At 40.1% G+C, this 27,363-nt stretch overlaps 2 protein-coding genes across 6 annotated transcripts in view; both read left to right on the top strand.

Moving 5' to 3' along the window:
* ARFIP1 (ADP ribosylation factor interacting protein 1) overlaps positions 1–18,945 on the top strand; it is a 43,483-nt gene extending 24,538 nt beyond the window's left edge. For all 4 annotated transcript variants that reach the window (XM_051790562.1, XM_051790564.1, XM_051790563.1 and 1 more), the window contains 4 exons: positions 4,158–4,379; positions 7,815–7,972; positions 10,065–10,239; positions 17,355–18,945. In XM_051790562.1, coding sequence (XP_051646522.1) covers positions 4,158–4,379; positions 7,815–7,972; positions 10,065–10,239; positions 17,355–17,510 — 711 coding nt within the window. In that variant the 3' untranslated portion in view covers positions 17,511–18,945. The remainder of the gene's footprint in view (positions 1–4,157; positions 4,380–7,814; positions 7,973–10,064; positions 10,240–17,354) is intronic.
* A 4,936-nt stretch (positions 18,946–23,881) lies between these two features.
* Positions 23,882–27,363, top strand: part of FHDC1 (FH2 domain containing 1) — a 37,184-nt gene continuing 33,702 nt past the window's right edge. Inside the window, exon 1 of one of the 2 annotated variants that reach the window (XM_051790522.1) lies at positions 23,882–23,993. The gene's annotated coding sequence lies outside the window, so the exon portion shown is untranslated. Of the gene's footprint in view, positions 23,994–24,453; positions 24,518–27,363 lie in introns of those variants that run through there. The other variant, XM_051790523.1, reaches the window with a different exon arrangement.

The following is a 27,363-nucleotide window of genomic DNA, read 5'->3' as shown; positions in this document are numbered from 1 at the left end:
TAAGTGGCTTCTAGGTTTTCTGCTTTTCTTGTCATCTAAATTTCGTAGCAACTGCAGAAGTTGCAGGCCAGTGGTATCCTGGGGTACATTAGGAAGAGCACTGCCAACAGGTCAGGGGAGCTGATCCTGCCCCACTGGAGTACTGTGTCCAGTTCTGGGCTTCTCAGTACAAGGGAGATACGGAGCTCCTGGAGTGTGTCCCATGGAGAGCAACAAAGATGATTAAGGGAGTGGTGCATCCCTCTTACAAAGGAAAGGGAGCTGGGTCTGTTCAGCCTCAAGAAGAGACAACTGAGAGAGTGTCATCAGTGTCTATAAGTATCTGAAGAGAGGGTGTCAAGAGGATGGAGCCAGGCTCTTCTTGGTGGTGCCAAGCAATAGGACAAGAGGCAGTGGGCAAAAACTGATGTGCAGGAAGTTCCACCTGAACATGAGGAAGAACTTCTTTACTGTGCAGGTGACCGAACACTGGAACAGGTTGCCCAGAGAGGTTGTGGAGTCTCCCTCGCTGGGAATATTCAAGAGCTGTCTGGATGCAGTTCTGTGCCCTGTGCTCTACGGTGACCATGCTTGAGCAGGGAGGTTGGACCAGATGACTCGCTGTGGTTGGTCCCTTCCAACCTGACCCATTTTGTAATTCAGCTGCTCTGGAGTGTACTGTGGTCCAATTGGAATACGTGCTATTCAGCAGAAACCTTTCTTTAAAATTCTCTTGTCTGTTCAAGAATGTTGACTCTTGGGATTGAAGCTCTTATACTACAACTAAATGGGACAGGACTTGACCTTATTCTCTCTTTTTGGTACCTTGATTTAGAAAAAAAAAAACAAAACAAAAAATCTCCCAGTGTCTCTCTCAACTGCAAAATGATTCTAAACTCACTGACATGAACCAACAACCAGAGGAGTAGTGAAAAATGTTGGGAAAAGTGGTCTTGGATCCTTGTTCAGAGCAGTTTTTCTTCGGCTGTAGTCTTTGCAAAGTCTGGATTTTTAGATTTCTTTTGTGGCTTAAGCCTCCCTCTCCCTGAACTTCAGAATCCCACCATTTATGGCATAGCAAACAAAGACTAGCACTTTCAGAAAAGTAAATGAATGTTTTCTTGAAATCTATTCCCAAACATGCCCAAGGAGATATGTCAGTTGTGGTCTGTCTAGAATCTCATATTGACTTCTTGTGCGCTCTTTTTTGGAGGAATAGTATTGTTCAGAGACCTTATGAATTCATTTTGAGTTGAGGGAGTATTACGGAAATGGACCTGGAGATGCCATACACTTGAAAGCATAGTCTTCATAAGTAGACTATGTACAAAATGCATATTTAATATGGTTAAGGACAGTATTTAAGTTTATGGACATAGTGCTTTCCATCAGGAAGATCATGGGAAGAAGTCTCCTCCTTATCTCATAATAGCTAATTGTTCATAGGTTAGAAGATGAAGAAATAAAGGGCAGGAGTAAATGGTTAGGAGGAAGTCAGCACTGAGATTAATATCCCTGCTATTCAATGTACCAGACATTAATCTACAAGTGGAGTTAGTGGTGAAACTTGATGTTAGGAAGTTCTTTAGGAATTTTGTATGAGTAGTTCCTATGCCATGGTGTCTGTATCAGGAGCTGTGAAATCTAAATTATTGGATATGCTCAGAAGCCATTCCCATCTGTGAATGCCTTTGTCCCCGTCACTCTTCCCAGTTGTATGCTCCCTAGTAATCATGAGTTAGTGTCAAAAGAAATTGCCCTTCTTTCCGTAGTCTACTGACAAGATCTTTTTCTGTTCTTTTTTCTGCCCCACCCTTCCCCTTTGGATGATAAAGAGGTTTTCAGTTTAGCAACAAGATTTAGGCACAGGAAAGTCATGAGTCTTCTTGACTTTCAGCAATTCTAACAAAAAGCATATCTTTTTCTTTTTCATACAACTTCCTAAACTTTGAGGGGGGAAAAAAAAGCAAGCCTGTTTTACAAACCTCTCTTGTAGTGGGCTGTTAGTGGAACCTTTATTTCTGAGACATGCCCAGTAGTGTCTCTGTTCATTTTCAACATATGCAATTTAAAATATATTTCTCTTAAATGTATTTTGGTGGGGTTTTTTTTCTTTGAGTTGTTTTTCTTAAGCTTTGCATTGGGTGACTTCATTTTGAGTAGCATGGTCTTATTCATAACAGTTTTCTTTATAGATACTTTTAGAACAAAGCACAATGGAATTAATGTATGGAATTTTCTTTGTTTGCTAGTGAGACTATACAGCAACTTGTGTGTTCATACTAGTCTGCTTAGAGCTGGAGTAATTCAAAACAGATAGGGGCATCTTCTTTATCTTTCACTACATCTGAGTTTAACAAAGTATGCAGTGTATGTCTTTCCAATTACTGATTTTTCCTAATTTTTCACTGCTGGTGAAACACATTTTTAGGTGTTTTGCTGTAACTTCTGAAGCAAATACCCCTTGGTTGAAAATAATGTCTTCATTTGTAATTTATTCTTTCTTCCAGAAATGTTGCCTTCCATGATTCAGATTTTTCTCCTGCATTTCCATGGAGGTGTGCATGTGTGTGCCTCAGCTTTTTTGCAAAATAGCCAAAATTTGGCCATTGCTTCCATAGTTCCTAGTGAAAGGTTTATTTATGCTTTGAGCACACGTATTGCTAAAGCTGTATTTTGCAATTTCTGTTGGAGACTTTGGTGGTAAACGTGTATTCTATGTTACAATTTGTTATGCTCTCCCAAATTTCTGATGCTTGACAGACAAATATCACCTAGATTAGCTGTGCTTTTTCTTGTGAATTAGTTGAATCTAATTAAATAGCCCAAATAGTCTGTACCTTCTGACCTAAAGCTTATGAATCATGACTAGCTTGTTCTGCTTGATCATTCTGGTGTCTTTCCTGTGTTCATCTATTACATTTAGAAAGAACATAAAAGTTCTAGCAGGTTAAATGTGTGTTTCCTCTGGACATGAGACTGGAATAAACAAAAGTCCTTGAACTGGGAAACCTGGGAAATCCAGTGCTGGTAGTGTATTTGGGGAGTATAATAAAAGGTAGGCTTGGGCATTATTTCACAAAAAAAAAATAGCAACTTTGCACTTAGTTTAAGTCCTTTCAGAGTAGTTGTGGCCTTGTCTACTAAGTTTATTTCCTTGTAATTTTTGTTTCTGCCATAATTTTTAGTTTGTTTATATTGATTATCTCTTCACCTCTTGGGACCACAGATTAACTTTGAGTAACTTACTATAGCAGTAAATAATTCCTGCTTTTCATAGAGAAATTGTATGGCTTTGCTACACATCTGCTTTGCAAAAGGCTTCTCTGTGTCTCAGTCAAGGGAAACCCCAGTGTGCATCTTGGGAGGCTCGCTGCCAAGCTGGGCTTCAATCTCTGGCAGAGGTCACAGATAAGTGGAATGTGGTAGCAGCCTGATCTGTCACAGCCATACACAGGGTGAAAGTGTCTATGGCCTTATAAGAGCACATTTTCTGCTCACTGTGTTAATGAACTGCGAATTTCTAAGAATTTGACTTATGACGGAAAAGGAAGTCTTTCTGAGACAATCATCTCCATTTTATAGACTTGTAAATAAGAAGTGCATTTTAATACTTTTGTGTATTTCTTAGTAGGAGCTCCCAGTTTTCTAGTCAGCTTTCAAAAACGTGCTGAAAACCACCACCTTGTGACTTCCCCCCTAAAAAATACTCAAAAATAACATTTTTGGAAAGCACAGCATGGATGTTCTGGAATTGGATAATTGGTAGACAAAGCCCAAAAGATTACTAACTAGATATTTTTATGCAGAATAGTAATGCTCCTATTAACTGACTTCAATGCAGTAGGCTAAAATGCTTCTTTTAACTTAATGAGATTCACCAAACCTATAAAGAGATAAGTGTTTTTTTACTTGAGAAACAATTAGTTATGCTCTTGATTTGCTAACTTGAATATTCATCTTAGTAGGAGTTGAGACTTGTCCAACTGTTCTTGCTGAGTCCTGATAAACTTCTAAAGAGTGTGTTGTTTTTTCAGTTTGTTGTGCAAACTTATATTGGGAGGGGTGATTGTGAAAGAATTTGTGTGTAATTATACGTCCCTTGAAGCTGAAAATGGGTGTATGCTGTGTTGTCTTGAATATACTTGATTCTTTATAATTTAATATTTTCTCTGCAGTGTACACGTCAGATCATCTCTGAAAAACTGGGCCGTGGCTCAAGAACAGTAGATCTGGAACTAGAAGCTCAAATTGATATATTGAGAGATAACAAAAAAAAATATGAACATATCTTGAGACTGGCACAGACGCTGTCCACGCAGCTCTTCCAGATGGTACATACCCAAAGGCAACTTGGAGATGCATTTGCTGACCTGAGTTTGAAATCATTGGAACTTCATGTAAGACTTTTATAGTGTTAAAAAAATACAGTGGCAGAGATGAAGATAAGCCTAAATGACTTGTGCGGGGCATATAGTAGTTAGCAGCAACTTTTATAAACATTGTAGTTAATAACATATTACGTGCTCTGTGTGTCAAAAGCCTATGTAATTCACTTAAAACTATAGGAAATTATTGAAATTATTGTAGTTCTTTGTTTCTTAAACGTTTGCCTCTAGTTGATGGTTGGACTCAAGAACTGACAACCTTGCTTTGTAGAGAAGATGCATTTTACTATTAATTTTGCTTCTAATGAAATGTCATCAAAGTGTTCCACAGTATTACATAATTTCAATTACAGGATGTCTTTGGGGAATGTGCCTGGGAGTAAGTAGATTAGGGCACATTACTTCACTTGTGCACATTGAATGTGAGTAAATTATTTTTCTGTAGCATATTTAAGCATTTTGATTTCATCTCAAAGTCCTTTTTTAATCAGAATTTTCCTACTAATAGGACTAATCTGTATTCTTATGTTGTCTGGAGTTGCTGAGCAAGAGAGGCAATCTTTAGATATCTGGGCTGTTACGATTCCGTGGTTTAGAAGTTAATGTAACACTGGCACTTTCTGTTGCCAATAATAAAACTGTCTGCTGTAAAGAGAGAAAAGGTAGATGTTGCTTACAAAGTAGAGTAGCTGGCCTGCTTTTATATTGCTTATTCTGTACTTGGAAAGTTAAAGCAATTTGATCCTTTGGAAAACCAGTATTAAGTGGCTTATGATTCTCTAAAACATAGCTGCTGGAACAGCTCAAATTATCTTTGTGATTTTAAAAACATCTTTCTTTTCTTAATTGTCTTTTACCATTGAGTTTTAAGGGAGGAGGTGGAGTTCTTGATTGCACAGAGGAACCTTAAGTGATAGCTAGCTGAAAAACATTGAGACTCCTACATGGACATACAGGAATTTTTAATATTAATCTGACAGATGAAAATCTGTGAATGTAGAGCACTTCTAGCAGCTAAGAAATTAAATTATCTGCTAAAAGAAGCTTTTAATAATCAGTTTACTCTTGACACAAATACAGGCATGTGGTTTGTGGCAAAACTTCCTGATTGTTATGAAATATGTGCTGAAGCTGGATGTTTCTTCCAGAACTTGGATGAAATCTGGCGTCAAACTCGCTAAATGAATGTTGGGTTTTTTCCCATGATTAGCTTATAACTTCTAATGGGAATACTGATCTTCCAGGTTCTTTCAGCATCTTGTACTGGTCTTGGAATTTGTTTCCGTCATTCATCTCTTGTGTAGATTATTGAATGGCGCTGTTGATGAAAATCAAATAAAGGTTTCTGCTGCTGTAATAAAAGTTATCTAACCTGTGCCTCTTGGAGACTTGCCTGATGTTTGTCTCTTTCCTCTTTGTGTTTCCCTGTTTAATCTGTACTGTATTACCATCTGTAGCCTGGCCTACACTTCTTGGATATTTGGATAACGTTGTTGCCTCTAAAACTTGTACAAGGCTAAAAGTAAAATTTCCAAACAGTTAGTCTTTAATGTTTAACATGATAACAATACATAAATTTAAATAAAATAAAAAAAAAATTCTCAAGGTAATATTTCTTATTTTATTCATGATAACAAAATACGATTTTAATGTGGTATCTGCAGAGGTATTATTTAATGTGAATGTGTTGCTGTTTCTCTTTTGGATACAAAAATAACTCCTGGTTCCAGGCTCATGTGCCTCTACTTATATAGACATATGAGTTCCAATTTAATTGACCTGTGCATAGATTATGAAGTGAGTGTACACTCTTGATACAGAAAGGATTTGCTGTCTGTTTCATAAGAGGTATCTGCAGAGGTCATGGACAAAACTCAAAAGTCTGTGTGAAACTGTATGAGCCATTAGAAGGACAGTTTTGTTGGTTATGTTCCTTAGTACTGCAGGCCACTGCAGTCCCATGCTTCTTACCTCCCTCCTGTGAAGTGCTGGTGTTGCTCATTTGGGTCTGCAATGATCTGAGTGAGAGGACGAGCTGGAAAACCGATTGCAGTCTTGCCTGCAGGAGGGAAAAGAGATGGGACTAAGATGCTGAGAGGGGCAGTCATACAGCTGTTATTTCTGTCGGCATGCTCCTCTTTCTTCCCTGAGCTAGGGCTTGTGTTAGCTGCATAGCTGGCAATGTTAGAGCAAAACCAGCTGGAAAATATTTTGGGGGGTTTGTTTTGGTTTTGAGGTTTTGGTTTGGTTTTTTTTCAGCAAAATCTGTAGCTATTTAGCTGGCTGCTTTTGCTATCCAAGCAGCTGTGCAAAGCAAAGGTTATAGATCTTTAGTGGTGTTTACAGGGCTTATCTTACAAAAACTTGCTGTAAGTTCTCTACATTTTTCTTCTTCTTCAGTTGCTCAGTTCCACTGCACCTCCTTTTCTAGAGGATTCTTCCCTTACCATTGCCCATTACCCATACTGTCATGAACTTGTTAACATGAAATATCATTTGGCTTTGGTGTTCATTTTCTAGACAGATGAAAGGAAACTGGGAGAATACAGCACTTCTGAGTCAGTTGTTGGCACTGTGGAAGCTTAAAAAGACCCAAGTTCCAAATATGAACCTAGTGTGTTTTACAGTCATTACAACCAGAGATTGTACTCTTTTGTGAGAACTCCCATCTGTAGAATATGAAGATGCCATATGGATGACATAAATATAATAATTGGATTCATTTGGCATCCATGCATTAGGAAAATCTTTGCAGCCTTGGTCAGCTTACACTGCTGTTAACAAAGAGACATGAACAAACATGTATCTAGATGTGACTTAAGTGCCTTGGAAATAATTTTGCCCTTGTCCCTTTGAAATTTATGGCTGAGCTACATTAAAATTTTTATTTGCTATTCATTAGAATGCTCTACTCTTCAATTATTTACAGCCTATTAAACTGTGATAGATGTTGAGGTTTTTTGCAGTGCTCTTTTCCAGAATGTAAGAATAAAACTTAATAGCTAATTAATGCTGCGTGCCCTTGTGAAGTTAGTTACATTACTGCATTTAATGTAGGGGTGTCTCTGTTCGTATTAAAGCATTACCTAGACAACCACATGAGATGCCAGATTAAAACCCTGCTGAATGAGAATGTGAAGATTGCATTAGCACTTACTTTTAAGTAACATTCAAGACTTTAGAGTGCAGACAAGTCACATTATAGAACAGGATTTAACATCACACATAGTCACAAAATTGTAAATCATGTTTTACTGATGTTAGAGCAATTTCATAAAAACTGTGAACTGAATGTTGTATTGTAATCATATTGGTTTAATCATAATCATATCCAAACAGAAGTGAAAGAACTGCCACATCTGTGTTTGCATTTTTTTATATAGTTGCTGATGAATGTTATGATTTCAATTGATCTACAGCTTTGTTTTCTCTGCTCTTTGTTTATAGGAGGAGTTTGGCTACAATGCAGATACGCAGAAACTTCTAGCTAAAAATGGAGAAACACTTCTCGGGGCTATTAACTTTTTTATTGCCAGTGTGAATACATTGGTGAATAAAACAATTGAGGATACGTTATTGACTGTGAAACAGTATGAAAGTGCCAGGTAGCTATCTCCTGTGTCTAGCTCTTTTCAATACCAATTAATCTTCAGAAAGCAGGCTTTGTATCAGCTTAGTCCTTGTATTGGAGTAACTAACCTGTCAGATAAAAGCCTTATAATGCAGCTCTCATATAATTAGGATTTATGGTTAACTGTAACTGATTGCACGTATCTTCAAATGTTTTGTGAATGTCCTGTTGTAGACTTAATTTTACTTGTTAGCTGTAGAAGTAATTATAGCTATTTTTTCCCACGTGCTAGATTAAGGTGGCTTTTTAAGTAGCGTGACAGTGCAAGATTAACCCTTTTATCCAGCTACATTGCAACAGGTAAAATAATCTCTTTGACTGAAGAACATTTAGTCTTGTGCTTCTGTTGATGCACAATGCATACAATTAACACTTCACTTGTTATGCAGAAGTTTCAGGCTTGGTCAGGAAGGGGAAAATGAAACAGAAATTTCTTAGTGAATAACATTTAGCAGTAGATAATGGGTTTCCTGCCCTGGAGAAGGTTACTTTTGGATGTGGCATAATACTCTAAAGCCAGGTTCCTTTTTCCTGCCAGGGACTTGTGGTCCTTTCTGATGAGTGGTTCCATTCTGATTTTCTTTCACTTAATAGGATAAAGTGTGTTTCTTTTAATTCGACAAAGGATGGAGTTTATGCATATAATTTTTTGTGATTTTTTTTTTTTTAGGTCAGAACTTGCAAATCGTTTGATTTTTGAAGTTCTTTTCCCCCTTTTCTATTTGTTCTGTTCTAATGCTTATTTATAAGCAGAATTTTAAGTTATTGTTTTGATAATCAGATAAACTTTCAGGCAGAATTATTACGTGTATATAAGATATTGCTTTATTTTTGACACCAACATATTTAAAAAAAATTATTTCACACATTCTCCAGGTATCCCCTTGAAAATTTATACAAAATACATCTGCTACAATTGTTTTGGTCAGTCATTTTCAATATATAATTCTTAACTTCTGAAATACCTTCGCTACTTTCTGTTCATTAATCAAGTATTTTGTCATTTTAATAAGGCAAATAAATTACAAAGATTCTTCACTTACCTGGTTCATTTTGCAGTGTGAAAACAAGTCACATTTATTTCTGCACCTCTTCTGTCCTGTCCCCAGTTGCACTTTAGCATTCATCTGCTCCCCTCTTCTATCACCTCTCTGTTAGTTTGTTTCCTTTTTTGGAATTCAGCCATAAACTCTTTAAAAAAAGCCTGAATCAGACTGGCAATGAGAATCAGGAAAAGCCCTGTGAATATTACTCCTTTTGCCTCTGCAAATGTTGTATTTTATTTTGGAGCAGTTACACCAACTGAAAAATTGTTTTATAACCAGTTTTTAATCCTGATTTGTTTCCAAGAAAGCGTATTTAAAAAGCCAAAAATAGGGCAGTTTGTCCCATTAAAATTGGCTGATATGCTGGGTTCCATTATGTGAAAGCTACAAAGAAGTATGGAAGGAAGAGCGAAGCTTCAGGCAGGGCTGCACCGTCTTTTTGCAGCCTGTTTTTCCATAGGACAGACAAATCCTCACAGACCTATTTGTGGAAGAACTATAAAACTGTTCCAGTTAATACACATAGAGAAGCCTGGAGCATGCTGAAAATCCTTTAGGTCAGAATTTGCTATAAGTGAGCTGTTCCTCAAACATCTGCTTAAAGGGGATATTGTGCTCTTGGTGTGTCTTTTGCACTCAACACAAACTCTCCACTGAACTGATTCAACAGAGAAGAATGACCTGAAAAATATTTGCTCTCTTTATCTGGGCTAGTTGTTTGAGATGTCCCAGGAAAGGCTCTTACCACTGAAGCCCATACAAAATTTTGGGCTGAGAACATGTGGCTGAGACAGGAGCAGAAGAGGGAGGGTGGTTGTTGAGGCAGTCTTGTACAGTATACTTCAGGGTGGATTTGCTTGATAAATAGGAGGAGGAAGAAAAAACTTGCCTGGGTTTTTTATTTTTTCTGCCCTTAACTGTTTTGTTCATCTTCTGTTGTACTTGGCCCTGTACATGAGGTCAGTTTTGAGACACTGCCTTTAGATTTCTTTTTTCCCCCCTCCTCCTCTTTCTTCTCAGGATTGAATATGATGCTTATCGAACAGACCTGGAAGAGCTGAATCTTGGCCCTCGTGATGCAAACACTCTGCCAAAGATTGAACAATCACAACAACTGTTTCAAGTGCATAAGGAGAAATATGACAAAATGCGTAATGATGTATCTATCAAATTGAAATTTTTGGAAGAAAATAAGGTAAGCTACTACTTCTGATACTATGTTTAGGAGTTTTGTGCTGTAAGTTGCTGCTTTCTAGAAATATTTAAGCTGTTAGATCTTAAAATGTATATTAATTTAAAAGTAGAACAAGCAAAGAAAAGGTGAATTTTCTGAGTTCCTGCTGTATCACTGGAGGATACACTTTTAGAGCAGGCAGCCTTAGAAGACCCTAATCAAGCTGCTCCAGCTACAAATGACAAATATTATGGCAACAAGTGTCTTGTTGATACAGAGTCTCAAGTTTGGAAAAGCATTTCTTTTCCAATTTACCACATGTAATGGTTAAATGAGTCATAGAACTACTGATTTAACATTCAGAGTAATACTTACATTTGACAACACTATCATGGAAGTTATGCACAAAGAAAGTGAGAGAACTATGAAGAGGCTTCTTCAAAATTAGGCTTTCTTTAAGGTTTTGAACTGAGCAATACAAAATTTTGTAATTAATGTCCTTATAGTTTCTTAATTTTAAACAGGACTCTTGTTGATTTAAAGGAGATTTTTTTTTTTCCATAAGTGTTTATTTCAACCATACCATTTCACCTCTTCTCTCTTAATGATGGGATTCCTACCCTTCTTATTCTTCTATCAGGCAAAAATAGAACTGCCATGCAAAACACAATTTTAAACTGCTTTCTTTGATAAACAAGTCCTTTTAAATTAGTCTTTCAAGATCTGATTTTTGTTCATAGTCATGGTAAATGAAATGGTTATCATGTGACAATAATTCCTGTGTCTTCATAGGGAGGAAAATATGATTAAAACTTACATAGGAGATAGTAGGTTGTCAGTTTGTCCATGTCTCTCAGTGGATTAATGTTTTCAGTATGGATGGATTCATTTAATTTAAAAATTTGAACATAGGTAACAACTGCCTGTCAGAGAATACAGGACTGACCCCCGATGATAACACTAGCAAACCATGCTCCTTGCATGGAAGGAGGCAACTTCAAGGGAAAAATCATGGAATGAGCTAAACCAATTAAAGTGGATTATAATTCTTTTGAATATTTTATCACATATGCAGTTGCATCAGCTACTTAGAATAAAGATGGAAGTCAGGGAAGGAAGAGATAAGAGGAAAAAAGTGGAGAAAATCTACAAACTTTTTGGTTTCCAAAACAATATATGCTTAAAACATAGCTCCTGAGCACTGTTGCTTCATATAGGCATTTGCATTAGGACCCCCTGATCTGGAATCCCATAGGCATTAAGAGTTGGTAGACCAGATCATCAGGTGATTAAAATCTGTTGTTCTTGCTGAACTAGTAGCCCATTAACTTTAAAACTGAAAAAAATCCATATGGAAATTAATTTTCTTGAACAAGCTGAAGTCTAATCTAAGTGCTGATACTGTTGCTTAAATTAGAAATGCTCCTAAGAACTGAGTTTTAAAACTATGCTAGCTTGAAAACAGGTATGCTGAAGTTGTCTCTTCCCCATCTTTATTTTCATCTTTTAGTAAGTTGTTTGCTACTGTACTTCTGTTGAAATTGTTTGATCCTTTCAACTCACATCTGTAGAGGAATTCTGATGCTTAAGCTCAAATTGATTGAAAATAACACTTAGCTTGCTTCCTCATATTTTCCATCACCTATATAACAAACAGATCAATTTATGTTTATACAGATAGGAAAGCTTCAGAGTGAAATAATTTTATTTCCATCTTGTACAAAAAAACTCTTTATAATTTTTTTAAAACTGAATTAAATAGTTTAGGGAACACTAAAGAAGTTGTCTTCCTAGTGAGTCTTGAATTAGTACAAGCATCCTGTTAGCAGTCAGAGCCTACAAATTTTGTTTCTGAAAGAGATTGTTTTTTCCTTCCTGTCTTTTACACTAATACAGAGGGGACTCTCACATGCTTAAACCTTTCTATCAGTGGTTGACATTTGTCAGCTTTGACACTAGAGATGTAAAAATATTTACTAAAGACTGTATGCAGTTTTGTTCCCAAATAAAAAGTTACTTTCTTTATGATTAAAAATTGGCTTAAATATAATTATCTATTGAGAGCTTTACTGAGGTAACCATTACTTTGGTCTTTTCTATTTAATGTGTAGGATGACATTTTGTCATCATGGCAATAGTTTGAAATGAATAAAGGAAGTCCCTTACCCTGTAGTGTAGGAGTAGCAATAGGATGGCTTGTGCCTGCCTTGGAGAAGGGCATAAACTGGAGAAGCAGTGGAAATGATGTGTTGCTGTTTCGTTGGAGCCTCTGTACTGAGACGCAGAGCAATGGCCTTGGACATAAAAGCTCAGTCTGTGGTTTGCAAATCCTTTGCTTCCTACAGCTGAGAGCGCTGGCACAAAAGCACTGCCTTTTACACTTCAGCTGCCTTTCTGAAAAAAAAAAAAAAAAAGGTTTTAAGAAGGGAGCAGGAGCAGCAACAATTCTGTGCTGTCCACTGTTGGGGTGTGTTTCTGTTAAGTGCTTACACTCAATAAAGTATGTGTTCAACTTTTCAGAATGGCTGTAGGTGAACAGAACTTTGTGTTCTGAGCAGATACACTCAGTCTCCTCTCTTTATGAGAACCTGTTTTAAAGAGAATAGCTATGGGGAAAATGGGAGTATTTGATACTCCAGGAGGAGCAGAAAGAGAGCTCAGGAGTATCTTTGCAGAGTTGCCTTGCAACATGGGTTGGTAGAGCTGAGCTGGGTACCAGTGTGGCTGTATGATAACACTTCTTAATTAAGTGCAGAGATCAGATATAGAACAAATAAACCTGAAACAAATTTTTAGTTCAGGTTTGCCCTGTTATTGCTGTTTATGGCAGCATAAATCCATTGGTTCAGTCAGGAACAGTTCAGCTATCAGCAGTGTGTTCCTACTAAATGGTGCTGCAGAGAACCTATAAAGCCAGTTTAACTGGCTGGTGGGCTCCACTTCGTCTGTGTTGCTGCAAATGTCACCAAAGAACCCACAATCTCACTGGCCCTATCTAGCTTTTCCCTATATCAGGAAAAGGCATCACATGGTTGCAGTCTCTTTGTGACTGCTCTCCTGGGTTCGTATGTTAATATTTCAATTAAAAGCCCCCAAAGGTTCTGAGAACTGGATTACATTAAAGCTGGAATTGCAAGTTTCTGTGTGTAAAACCAAGATACACGAGATTTCTTTCACTTTTATTACAGCATTTGATCTTGAAGTTAGAACTCTTTTTTTTTTTAATGTTGCTACAAAGTTGTGTCGGTTTTATCCCCAGATGGCAAAGTTCTGTAGAAGCTTGTAGCATTCAAAATTGGGAGTTTACAAATATTTTTGTTTGGTTTTCTTTTAGTAAGGATGATGGCCTGTTCTTAGATTAGATTTTTATCACTGAAAAATTTCTGAAAAGGCATTGTCCTTTAGAGAAAGGGAAAACTGTTACTCTTGTATGCACTTGAGAAGTGTCAAATACTGTTTTGCATAGAGAAAGAAATTGAATGTGCTTCTCTGAATTGTACTTCAGGAGTTTGAGTCTTAACTGCTTTCTTCTACAAATGAAAGCAGTATGCAATCCATGGGAAACCCAGATAATGTAACTGTTTAGACCAAGTTAGGGGAAAGGATTATCATAGTTGTGAGGAGGTACAAACTGGTGGTTTTGGTCTTTGAGATGACTGAAACAGTCTGAATGAGGAGGATGTAAAGAAACATAAGAAACATGGATGTACTGTGCCATGGAAAATATGACATTTGATGGCAGGGGGGGAAGGGGACAATATTTAAAAAGAACTGAAGTGTTAATAGCATCCAGAAGAAATGTGAAAAGTCAAATCCAAGTCTCCTAAGGTCTCCTGTGGAGGACATGCCTGGTTTTTATGCTTATCCACAAAGTTCAGTTCTGATTTGAGACATAAGTTTGCCAAGTCTATTATGGAGTGCTTACTCTGCTTATAATTAGGAACGAGTAGGTATATGTAGTTAATTAACAAGGAACAATGATTTTAGAAGTTGTTCAACTGTAAAGCACAATAGCTTTTTGATAGGCATGCTAGTCATATATTGGAACCTGTATTTTAGCAGCACACTATTAACATTCTTTGATTGAAAGGCAAATCTTCAAACAGGCCTTTCCTGGAATAGGTGCTACAGCTTGGTGATCAAGAGTTGGCCTTGAGTGCTGTAATCTAACAGTTGCTTTAAGGCTTTTCTGCAAAAAAAGAGGTCCCTTCATCCTCTCTCCCCTTCCCCCCATTGCCTCCTTTGTTGTTTGTAAAAGTGTTTTTGCAGCTGTGTAGAGAATCACACTGGGGAACTGATCCAGGTAAAAGCAAATATGTTGTTGTCTGGTTAATTTTAATCTAGATCTGTTCCCTGATCCAACTGACTACATAACTGCATGAATGTTTTGCCAACAGAGAGCTAAGGTGAAATACAGTGTGAAAGTAGGAATCAGTGACTGGATATGGGAGTGGGTTGGATACTTTCCTAATCCCCAAGCTGGCATGAGACTCTTTCATGGGGAAAGTGGGTAAATTTGAACTTGGCTTTAAGTGAATACTTGCTGTCAAGTTCTTTGCTGTGATTGCAGGTGTTTTTGCAGTGAACATCAAGTGTTTTGAGGTGTTACAGCTTTTTTCTCTTTGCTGGCTGCTGCTTCATATCAGAGCTTCTTTGTACAGTGTCAGACAGTTAAAGTGGTCTTTTTCTAGAAACTTTATCTCAAAGTTACTTGAATGAAACTGTGGATAAGGAGATCTCACTATCACTTTTGCTATTCACTTAGCAATCGGCTTCTGAAAGAGGAGAGCAGAAGCTGTAGTACCTTGAACCTCTGCAACCAGTTTGATAACGATCACAAAACTTATACCACAATTATCTGGCTTGGGGATAGAACCTCGTACAGTGAGGTAGCTCTGGTAGTTCAAAAAATACCACCAAAACAAAACATATTTTTTCAGTTCAAATCATCTGCCTCTACACTGTCAGTTCCTGCCTCTGTGTATGTTTGTGTGTGTGCACACACATACTTGAGCCTAGGCCTGACTGAATTTATAAAATTATAGAAGACTTCAGGGCAGTTCACAGAAGCTTCATGTTAAAAGCTACCCTAACAAAGTACCAAACTAGGTCTCAGATTGAAGAACTTTGGCTGGGAGAGTAGGTTCATTACTCCTGTTTTATTTGAATTCCTATAAACAGTATGAGTAAAACTCTTGTAGCATTTTAATAATGTGCTATAACAGTGAATGTACTTCTGTGTAGAATTCCTAGCTTGGATTGCATGAAGTCTTGTATGTCAGTGATGAAAGAATCTGCTCAAGAAAAGCACTGTACTCTCTATCTAAACTTTTAAAAGCAACCCCTTTATGTTGTTGTGACACTTTCCACTTGTATTTTGTCTCAGGTTATGATGGGCACGGGGATTTCCTTTCTAACCATACACATCTCTCCTGTATTTCCTTGGAGAACCTCTTGATGGAATAAGCTGTCATTTTACACTGCCTGTTCTTTGACATGTATTTAGTTAAATTAGCCTGAATTATTACGAGAAACATAGGGAGAAAACGTAGGGATACCAGTTTTCAAATTGTCAGAGCAACTTAGACTAAAGTTTGGGCCAGCAAAGAGAAGTTATCACTTAAGCAGGATATCAAGGTCTGTACAGTTGTCAGTTTACAGTCAAAACTTAATTTGTGAAATGAATCTATTATTCAGTTTAAAAAAAATGATAGAAGTTTCAGCTTTGTGCTGAAATTTTTATATATCCTTGCATGGCTGCACACACAGACAGCCCTTTTTTCTCAAAGTATTTTTTAAAATATATTTATTACATTTCTGAGTAAATGTTACAGTCTTCTAGTGTCATAGCATGTCAAATATAATAGTGGGGGGTTTTTTAATTTGAGATCTTCTGTTAAATGAAGACTATACGGTATTTCTGTATCAGGTTGCATACACTTCAGAAAAGCATATTAGCCAAATAACCTGTTAAAACAGGCATGGCCTGTGGTTGGCCTGCCGACTGGTTGGCACAGGCCAAACCTGACCCAAGGACAGTTTTGATTCCCAGCATGACAGGAGTAGACTGTCCCTTGTGGATTGTGCTGAGACATGAGGCAGTGATCCAAAATTTGAGTAGAGAAAGCTTAATTTGCTACCTGCCACATCCTCCCATGGGGCTCAGTCAGCCACCTTGTTCCTCTGTTCTCTTCTATGTTGGCTAAATGCTGTTGGGCTCAACACCTTGTAGGCTGAAAACAGGCACAGGGCCACCACCGTGGGGATTTGGGCTCTGACACGAGAGTAAGGTTGTGCTGGGCTGAGAGTAAACTCGGGAACAAAAAGGACAGGGTTTGGCTACAGGAGAAACTGCACATGCCTTTTCAGCATACTACTGTGCATTCAGATTTCAGGTTTCCTGGTGTGCTAGGATGGAAATGTAACATTTGTTTAACTTTGACTTCATCAGTCAAGGCCTTATAGCTTGTCATCGTAGACGAGGCTGGAAGAGAAAAACAGTGGTACCCTCCAGCTGCCCTTGTGCTCTTTCTCCCCAGGTTTTGGTTGCTGCTTTGACCTGTGTATTTTGTTACTAATTTGCACAAATGTTATAGTCAAGCTGTTGATGAAGTGGTGTAAATAATCCTGTGTTACAGGAGGTGGAAAAGAAATATTGCTGGGAAAAAACATCAGTTTAATTTTATTTAGGTATACATGAGCTGGAAAACAGCAACTCTGCAAAAAGGGCAAACACATGAACTGTGTACTTAGATAAGGCCTTTTTCATGTACTGTTTCATGGAGGTCCATTTGGCCTGCAGGCAGGTATCTTAGAGGTTTGGCATCTAATTTCAAGGAATCAAGTACTTGATTTTTTATATTTGATAACATTATGCTGTTTAAGTGAATTGTGTTTGGTCTGTGCATGCTGAGTTGATATTGACTCTTAAGCATACTTTATGAAAACTGTAAATCGCTGTAATGCTAAAGAATTCTGTATTTGCATTTGGTATTTGTATTTTTAAACTTCTATTAAATAAACCTATATGAAGTCTGAGCATCTCAAGTACACCTGCTTTTTTATAACCAACCTGTGATGATGTTAACATCAGCTTCCTCCTCTTAATCTCTCTCTCTCTCTCTCCTTGCCTGCAGGTTAAGGTATTGCACAATCAGCTTGTTCTGTTCCACAATGCCATTGCGGCGTACTTTGCTGGGAATCAAAAGCAGCTTGAACAGACACTTAAACAGTTCCACATCAAATTGAAAACTCCTGGAGCAGATGCCCCATCCTGGCTTGAAGAACAGTAATCAGATCATAGAAGAGGACCCAATGTTAACCTAAAAATCTTCAAATCTGAGTATAATTAAGGGTTGGGGTTGAAGGACTGTTGTAGTGATTCTTGCATGGACAGCTTTAATTTTTTTCCCCTTTTATAATCTGCTAAAACTGAATTTGATAGGAAATGGGTGACTTTAAGGTAACCAAAAGTAATTTCTGTCATTTCAAATATAGAGCACTCCTTTTGTACGTAAAGGTTGGTGGTTATTTCTGTAACTGGGATGGGGGAGGGAAAAAGGGAGGGGAAAAAAACCTATTATAGATTTGCACTGACAAATGATACTTGTGATTTCTGGTCATTTTGATGGCTAGTCAAAGTATTTCCAAGTGGAGGTTTACATGATTTGTACCAACATCTGGTATTTTATAGATGACTATAGAAAACATCTTTAGTAATTTTCATATGACTTTTTAAAAAAGGAGGAAGTTAAAAGAATATTTTGCAAATGAATAATATAAGGCCTATATGCAATATCTGCGTATAAGGCAACAGTAGCAGATGGCTCATTGACTAGTGGAATTGCAGCAAATGCCTTTTTAAAAGACATATCTTTCCATCAAAGGGTTAAAAACACTAAAGCAAGAATCACTGTCAGTCTGAGGCTTCTGAGCACAAATTTTTGCTTTGCACCAAGTGGTTTGCTGAGTGAGGCCAACCATGCAATGTACTAATTTCATTTAAAATGTTTCTTTCTCTATGAAACAAATACCGTACTAGCCTTAAATCACAGGTATGTGCCTTTTTATAAGATAATATTTTCCACCAGTGTATATAATCCAAGAACCCTTTCAACGTAATAGTTTGTCAGTTCCCAAGAAGGGGAAGGAGACTGTGTAAATGCTGTGTCATTGTACACATAGAGCAAGTTAAAGCTTTAGTTAAACTTCCTGGACAGGTATGATTTTGAGAGGAAATCGGGCCAGTATGTTTTTTTCTGTTTAATTGAAAAGCATACTTCAGCAATGGGAGTAACATGGAGGTTATTTTTTAATTTCTCCATAATTTGTGTAGTCCTTAAATGTAAAATTATATGTCAATTTTATCATAGACATTTTAAATTCAATATATTGAATCCTCATTTGCACATGTTATGTTGCTTTCTGTTATGTTAAGTAAAATTAAATACTTCAAATATGTTATTTACAATGGTGTGGATTGTATGATTTATGTACTGTATGTTCAAACGCCTTTCAGCTGACATTCTTAAAGTTTTCAGTGCTTAACACAATTGTAATGTAACTGTAAATCAAACTTTTTAATCATTCCTCATTAAATTCTTGGCCTGACAGAGCCTTCTTTATGTTTTTGTTCTGTCAGAATCTCTTGTAATAGCTCTGTTATGTTCCCCAGAATGTATATCCTATGTAAATTTTGTACTCATATTAAAGGTGTTTGCAGTCAAACTTCCTGGACTTGTGATGGTTAAGAGTAGAACAGAGCTTCTGCAATGAAAGCTTAGTCCTGTTTAGGTGAGTTGCCATCCCTCCCCAAGAATTTCTCGTAAAGCAGTAGTAGGTGGTAACGCTGATGCTGTTTTATTTCCAGGTGATTTAATAGTGTGCAAGTTCAACTGGAAAGTAGACTTGTAGTGAAACAAATCTTTCAGTATATGTGGTTCTTGAAATTTTAAAGGAAATTTAATTTCATTTACAATTTTTATGAAGCCATTGACTTCCACTGTCTCTGAATCTGGGCACAGGTATGGTGGGTTGGTGTGAGAAAAGTCAGCTGTTGAGACTCTAGGAAATGCAATTGTAGCAGGGATGAAGAATGCAAGCCTACTGGCTACAGCTGAAGTATGAGCTTTCAGAACACTGTAGGAAAAGGATCCATGAGGAACACGTATCACTTTTTCTGTCTCAGATTCATGTGGCTCCTGCTGTGTCTCCTGGATAGTTGTTGCTCGGAAGGAACTGATCTTTCAGAAATGGTAAGAGTGAACTTGAATCTGCAACTGCCTTATGAAGGAACGACCCATGTGGCTCTGTGTAACTCTCAAACTTTTGCAATGGCTTAAAACTGCTAGAGTCTCTTCACCTGGACGAAAAGGTTGGACTAAAGAGATTACCTGTCTGTGTATTGTTTAAGACCGGGGGAAGGAAGAATTGCTTCCATTTTGCTCACCAAAGCAATTATTCCAATTGGTAGCCTGGGTGAGGAGGGTTCTCTGTTCGGCTGATTAATAGGTATTAACTGATAGTAGTCTGTTGTAGTACTTTTAACTTACTTTCTTTGTCCCCACTGAAATATATATGCTTATGAAATAATTCAAGCTCATATCTTATATTCAAAATTAGCTCTTTAGATCTAACCAAATTTAGAAACTTGTATCAAGAGATTGTAAAAGACACTTCCAGATTTTCTAATGGAAAGTAATTAGGGTTGTCAGGTTTTCTGATGCTTGCAAAAAAGCTTCACAAATATCTTAAGGTTATAATGCAGCTTTTATCTAGGTAGACATTTGTCAGGATGGGGGGGGGGTGTTGTTTGTAGAGGAGGCAGTATCCACCTAGTAGAGTCTTGTCCATGAAAGGTTTCCTCTCTGTTGATGCTTATAGTGTTGCATGAGGTTTCTCAGGATGAAGAATTCAGAGCAATTAGTAGCATTTTCAAATATGCTGTTGTAGCTGCTGTACCAGAGACCCAGGGAGCTGTTTTGATTCTCGGTGACCACACTGTAAGTTATATGTACTTCCAGCTTGTTTGAAACTTGTTGCTCCTGTTATTTTGTTTGTCTGAATTCTACCAGCAGCTTTTCTGCTCTAAAAATACTCTTTGGCTTAGTCCATGCTTTGCCAAGCTCCTTACAAAGAACCTTTCTGGTTTGAAGAGAGGTCTATACAAGCAGAGTACAGTAACACACCAGCATCATTAAAATAACAGCTTTTTTTCAATCTTCAGTCAACTGGTTTTCCCAGGAACCTTATCTCTTGACTGTCTGTCCTTCAAAAAATGATCAAAGCAATGTAAAAGGAAAGCTAAATGTTCCCCTCAACTCCGTTTGAACTGAATGGGGGGTATATGCACTTTTTATGCTCTGCTTATCTGCTCTTGTTCCTTGTTGTGGTGTTACAAGAAGTATAAGATATTGTAATTATTTAGCATTCCCCATCTGCAATTATCTTTAGGCTTGTTTCTTTTTAGTCTGGTTATCTTTTCCATGCTGCATGCTTGGTGTGAGGGTTGTACTAGTCACAGATTTTTTTGTATTAGTCATTAATCTCTTCATATTTTGTGATAGCCCCCTGCTTAACTTACCCTACTACTGACGACTAAGTTGTGTCAAATTGAAAGGGGTTTTTGTATGAGAAGATCCAGAGAGGAATTGACTGTTGCTTGGTTTATATTTCTCTCAGTTCTCCTTGTTACTTGGCCTTCCTAATAGCTCTTTGACATCTTTATGTTCTTTCAGGTTGGTCTGGTGTTAAAGCTAGGGATACATAGAAAGCACAGTTGTGTGTCTGACAGCAGTCTTGTTCACCTTTCTGCACCTATTTTCACCAAGGTCCTGTCTCTTCATTTCTAGGAGTCTTATGTAGAAACTAAATGGCCAGATAGACAGGGTTACAGGTTTACAAGTTTTTGTCATCATGGCAGTAGTTTGAAATGAATAAAGGAAGTACCTTACCCTGTAGTGTAGGAGTAGCAATAGGATGGCTTGTGCCTGCCTTGGAGAAGGGCATAAATTGGTGGAGAAGCAGTGGAAATGCTGTGTTGCTGTTTCGTTCTGAGACGCAGAGCAGCAGCGGATGAACCTTGCAGAGCAATGGCCTTGGACATAAAAGCTCAGTCTGTGGTTTGCAAATCCTTTGTTTCCTACAGCTGAGAGCGCTGGCACAAAAGCACTGCCTTTTACACTTCAGCTGCCTTTCTGAAAAAAAAAAAAAAAAGATTTTAAGAAGGGAGCAGGAGCAGCAACAATTCTGTGCTGTCCACTGTTGGGGGTGTGTTTCTGTTAAGTGCTTACACTCAATAAAGTATGTGTTCAACTTTTCAGAATGGCTGTAGGTGAACAGAACTTTGTGTTCTGAGCAGATACACTCAGTCTCCTCTCTTTATGAGAACCTGTTTTAAAGAGAATAGCTATGGGGAAAATGGGAGTATTTGATACTCCAGGAGGAGCAGAAAGAGAGCTCAGGAGTATCTTTGCAGAGTTGCCTTGCAACATGGGTTGGTAGAGCTGAGCTGGGTACCAGTGTGGCTGTATGATAACACTTCTTAATTAAGTGCAGAGATCAGATATAGAACAAATAAACCTGAAACAAATTTTTAGTTCAGGTTTGCCCTGTTATTGCTGTTTATGGCAGCATAAATCCATTGGTTCAGTCAGGAACAGTTCAGCTATCAGCAGTGTGTTCCTACTAAATGGTACGTAACAAATGGTGTCCTACTGTGCTAGTTAAATAATTATACATCTTGCTGCTTTTTAAATAATACTAAAGGCTTTAAATTCAAGCACTTGAGAGTTAGATAATGCTAAAAACTAGTGTTGCCTTTTTAGTGTTGATTTGCCTTTCCTACATGTGTGTATGCATCATGCTAGTTTTATGTGGTAATTAATTGCAGGGTTTTGTTTTGAGAGGTTAACTACAACAGTGCTTAATTTTGAAATGAAATAGAACTTGATTTTAACGTGACTGGAATGTCACTAGTAACTTCTTCTCCTGGCTTGGTCCTAACACTGTAGAATTGTGGGCTTGTAATGAAGATGATGACATCTTTTGTTCAGATGGTATAAACTGCTTTTTTTCCATTATATCTCTTCAGTCATTAAATTCATGTTCAGACTAAAGAATTAGAAGCTATTTGTGCTCTAAAGAAAAGTGGAGTTTACTAAAGAGAAGGGCTATTTTTCCTCTCAAAGAAAAAAAAGTAATCTTGAAAACTGTCTTGAGCATTTTGTTAACTAGAAATCTTAAAAATTTAACAATATGATTTTGGTTTTGTAGTATACCAACTCATCTAAATGCTATCTGTTCTAGGGAGGTGCATTTGTTGTTTATTATAGGTGGGGCTGCTTGATCTACCTATTATTAAAGTTGCCTAATACTTCCTACTCTAAAGACCTGTTTTCAGTTGTTTGTAACTCAGATTAATTTTAGCCATGTAGGCAAAATAATTGCCTGTTGAGTGTTAACATGTTTAGGGAAAAAATCAGCTAAAACCTTAATTTGCTAACACAGTGTTTTGGAAAAGTTCAGGGAGAACAAACCCACAGGGTGGGGAAAAGTGAAGAGTTTAACTTCACATCCGGACTGGCTACCAGGTCCTCTGCTGTCCTGTTCAGTTTTTGACTTTTTCAATACAATGCCATTATGCAAGTCTCTTGTTTGGCTTGCTCTTTCCGTCTTTTTGAGTGAACATTTGTACTCATGACTGGCAGCAATGAAAACAAGTCTCTTTGGCTCCAACACAGGCAGCTGCAGTCCAAGCGGCAAAGCCCTTCCTCGCCGATGACCTCAGGGGTGACCTGACACTCTCGAGGAATGTCCATGCTGGCTCAAAGCGAAGCGTGTCCTCTCCAGCTGCTGCTAAGCCTGCCAAGTGGAGATGTGTGGTGTGATGGGAATTGCCTTTTACTGCAGTTGAACTCTTTTCGCACAGTGAATTTTGAGCTTAAATGATCAGGTTCTGACATTGCGTTCCTTAAATTTTCCTTTTGTTCTAATATTATTTTTTTTTTAATTGAGTGACTCAGACAGGCTGTCTTGCCAGACCAGTAGGTCAGATCTGTGGCCACAGAACTGTAAGTCGGGATGGTGTAACCTTAGCAGCCATGGGCCTGGGCTCCAGGCCTGGGGCCACAGGAGGCTGTCTGGTCTCCCACTCTTCCTCTGGTTCCTGCCTCCCAAACCCTGAGAAGAGGCAGTAGTCCAGGTTAAGCACTACACACTGAAGCAAGACATGATTTTGTCCTCCTGCTCCTGCTTTCCCACCCCTGCTATGCCAAGGTGTTATTTTCTCTCTCATATGCTGAGCTCGGAAGCTCTGGTGGCTGACTGAGCAAGGCTGGAGGTGAGGGGTTTTTTTCTTTCTTTCTCTGTTCTTTGTCAGAACAGGAAAAGTTTCTGTTTCCACCTTGGAATTTGCCTCCTGTAAAAAGTAGTGATGGCGTGTGTTTTTATTGACTTGAGTGAAGTTCTTCACCTTTCCTCCTTTTGGGAAGACGGTTTTATTTTTGAAATAGGATTCAACCTCTTGATAAAATATTTTAGAACAATGTATTTGTTTGCTGTCTCATCAGTGGATGGTATTTTGGCTTCCAGGTATCCACAACTCATGTGCGCTGTTGCCTGAAGCGCCGTAACTCCGGGCTATGATCCCATCTTAAATTCATCTGAAGTTCTCTCACACCGCCCGCTTTGGAGACTTCAGGGGCCGAGCCGGCGCGCCCGTCTTGTCTGCCTGTTTCCCCGGGGCTGGCTGGGCTGAGCGGGCGGGGAGCGCCCAGGTGAGGGATGCGGGATGGGACCGGGGATGCGCTTCCTTGGGAGCGAGGGCAGAAGGCGAAAGGCTTCAGCCGGAGAGGGCAGCCCGTTCCCCCAGCCGAGCGCGCTGCCGGTAGCACCGCTGTCCTGTTTCTATAGCGATAGTTGCTGTGATTGCGGTGACAGCGTGCGGGAAATGATGGATGGATGTGTGAATGGATCAGCTCAGCAGGAGCTGGCTTAGACCGAGTCCCGCCGCAGACGCCGCTGCGCATCTCCGAACGCGGTCGCGGCGGCGCCGGCTCTGGGGAGCGGGTCGCTCTCCTCCCGCACGGGCGTTTCGGTGGCACCGGCCGGGCACAGAGGGACACGGTGCCTCCCCGTCCCGCCACCGGGGCGCTCCCGCAGCCCTCACCGTCACCTGCCGCGGCCCCGCCCGGCCGCGCCTGCGCTGCCCCGCCCCGCGCGCCCGCGGCGCGGCGGGCCAGGCGCGATGGGAGGAGGCGGCGGCGGCACCGGAGCGGCTGCGCCGCGGGTGAGCGCGGAGGTGAGCGAGGGGGTGAGCGCGGAGGTGAGCGAGGGGGTGAGCGCGGAGGTGAGCGAGGGGGTGAGCGAGGGGGTGAGCGCGGAGCGGGCTCGGTGCAGGGCTCCCCGGGCCGGGGGGGGGCTCCGCGCTGCTGGGGGGGGCGCGGCCGGGGAGGACAGAGGGGTCGCCGCCCGCGTACGTGGGTCCTTCTCCGTCTTCCCGAGGCGGCGGAGGGGTGAGCGTTCTCTGGGGAACGGGCTCCTCTTCCCGCAGGGTCCGACCTCCCGCTGTCCAGGGCTGAGAGCCGCCGCCGCCGCTCCTTCCGCACGGCGTGGCGGGGGCTGCCGCGGGGACCCCCGGCTCTGTGTGGCGGGGCGAGCGCGTCCCTCAGGGGCGGGTGTCGGGAGCTCCGGCCGGGCCGGGCGGGGAGCGCTCCCTGCGGGCGGGGCGCCTCAGGACGCCGGGTCCGACGGGAGCCCGAGGGGAGCGGGGCGCGGTGCTGCCCCGCATCCAGCCGAGCTGCCCGCGCCCTCCGCGCTGCCCCGTGGCCTGTGGCGTCGGTGGAAGGGAATTGCGGAGTAAGGATCTCTCTCGGGGCGCCTCGGGTGGTCCCGGAGGCAGGGACCTCACAGCGGGGCCAGGCACCTGCTCCAGGACGGAAAACAAGACGCTGAGGCTGAGGGCTGCTCCACTGGAAGTCCCTTCCCTGCAGCTGGGACCCCAAGCCAAAACCAGCTGGAATCGAGCCCCCCGGCCCGCTGCCCGTGCCCGTCCTGCTGGCGCGGGGACCCGCTCGGGGGTTCTTTGCCCATCCCGGCCGGCTGGCCGGGTCGTGGTTCCCTACCAGGGGTTTTGTTGGATGCATGAAGGGATGTAGTTTGAAGTTGCTGTGATAGCACAGGCTGTGTCTTCTTTGTAACCTGCGGGTTTTGGCAGGATCAGGGGCTGGTTATCGGTGTCTGCAGTTCCTCTCTTTGCAGTCAGCAACTAGTTGCTCCCTTTGCCCCTTTGTACAGCAGTTGTTGAGACACAGACATCCAAATACTGTGGTTGGGCTTTGGTGTCAAAACCAGCATTCTCGTGAGAACTTGGAGGGCGCCTGACACAGAAACGTGGGCAGGAGAGAACTTAAGGTGTGAGTTAAAGGGAGTAATATCTTGCAGTATGAATTATGAAATGCCCTTCAGTGCATCGGGCATTTCACCTGTTGATTTGTGTATGCAAACACAGTGTGCGTCCGTCTGGGTGGCAACTGCCTTTTTTGCAAGAAACAAATTACTGTAGAGTGTTTCTCTTCCTACCTGGGGAGAAAGTTGTCCCCACCCTCTAAATTTTAAATTACATTTCCAAGTTAGATTAGGTTGGCTAAAACAATGAATGAGACAAAGAAATAAAATTTTTCTTTTATGCCAAATATGGACGCAATTAAAATGTGCAGTAAAGGCGTTACTTTAGAGCTCTTGTACTTCTTGGACTGTTTTGGGTAACAAACATGCAATAATGAAGTGTAATTGAGACATCTTAAACGTTTGTTCTTTACTCCCTTTTTTTTTCCCCTTTAATCCTTTGAAAAGTGCAGAGAGGCTCCTTAGGAGTTAAAATTTTACTTGGCTTCTATTACGCATCCCAGTCCCAGCGTGTCTTAGTAGTTCACAGTTGGAAAGGCTGCGTTGTTCCCCACCTCCTCTTGCTGTACTTCCTGCTCAGAGGCACCTGCTGATACCAACAAGCAGCCCAGTGCCTGTCCTGGCTGCCAGCTTCTCTCCTCTCCCACCCACAGTAATGGTGGGAGCAGTGGGAACATCTTTGAGCCACTCCTCCAAGAGGCAGCACGAGAAGGGAATTCTGACCAGTCTCCTGGTACCTGGTAACTCGAGACTGCCATCCTCTTACAAGCAGGTGACCTCTGTCACCTGAATCGTGCTTATCTGTCAGAAAACAAAGCTGAATGCCAGCCTTTATGCTGTGCCTCTCCTTTCATGCCTTCCTTCCAAATGCTGATTCTTCCCCTTTCCTGGTTCTGGCTGACTGTTACCTCATCTAAAGCAGTACAGGGCTTGAAAACAGTTGGCTTGAAAACAGTTTTTCCTGTTCTATATATCTGTCTTTTCATCTAGGTTGAGATGTTTTCTTCCCTGTGCCTTCTCCACTCCTTTCACTAGGAGTGTCCCTTGTCTAACTCAGAAGCACTCAGGTCTGAGATCAGTCATTTTCCACTCCTGTGTGTTAGTGCTGGGACTCTGATGATTCATTGCCTACAACTTTGTTCCATTAGGATTTGATCCTGTTTTTCCTAAAGCATCCAGATTTATTGAAAGTTTCAAAATGAGGTTCATGCACATTGCCAGGGGCATGGTTGGTCAGTCTGTCTCTCCCTCTCTTTTTTCTTTTTTTTTTTTTTTTTTAATCTGTGGGAACCCAAGTTAGAAAATAATAATAATGTTGAATACTGCTTTGTGATGGTGGAAAACTAGCTAATACATTTTTAATTTTTAAATAAGTAGTAGGGAGGAAAAGTTTTTTTCCTAGTGGAGTATTTCTTTAAATTAATGCAACACTTAATTGCTTTGAGTGGTTAATCTCTTTCCACCACCTTGCACCTGCTTTTTTATGCCTCTCTGCTTCTATGATCATGAACTTGGGAGGAGAGGCATGAACATACAGAGCCCTGTAATAGCAGCTGGGTATTAATGCTGACTTAAATTTGAAACACTCTATCCTGATCCACTTTCTTTGTAGCTTTTTTCCTTTTTACCATGCCATTAAAATATTTTCCATCATTTCTGTGATTTAAACATCATACAGGTTTTGATATACGTTTTCTCTTCTTGTGAATACCTGTATAATGTAAGGTATAAGATTAGAAA

Source organism: Manacus candei, unplaced genomic scaffold (assembly GCF_025592945.1).
Source record: "Manacus candei isolate 608988 ecotype Guabito, Panama unplaced genomic scaffold, ASM2559294v1 h1tg000028l, whole genome shotgun sequence".
NCBI lineage: Eukaryota > Metazoa > Chordata > Aves > Passeriformes > Pipridae > Manacus > Manacus candei.
This window is presented reverse-complemented; position numbering and strand designations above follow the sequence as displayed.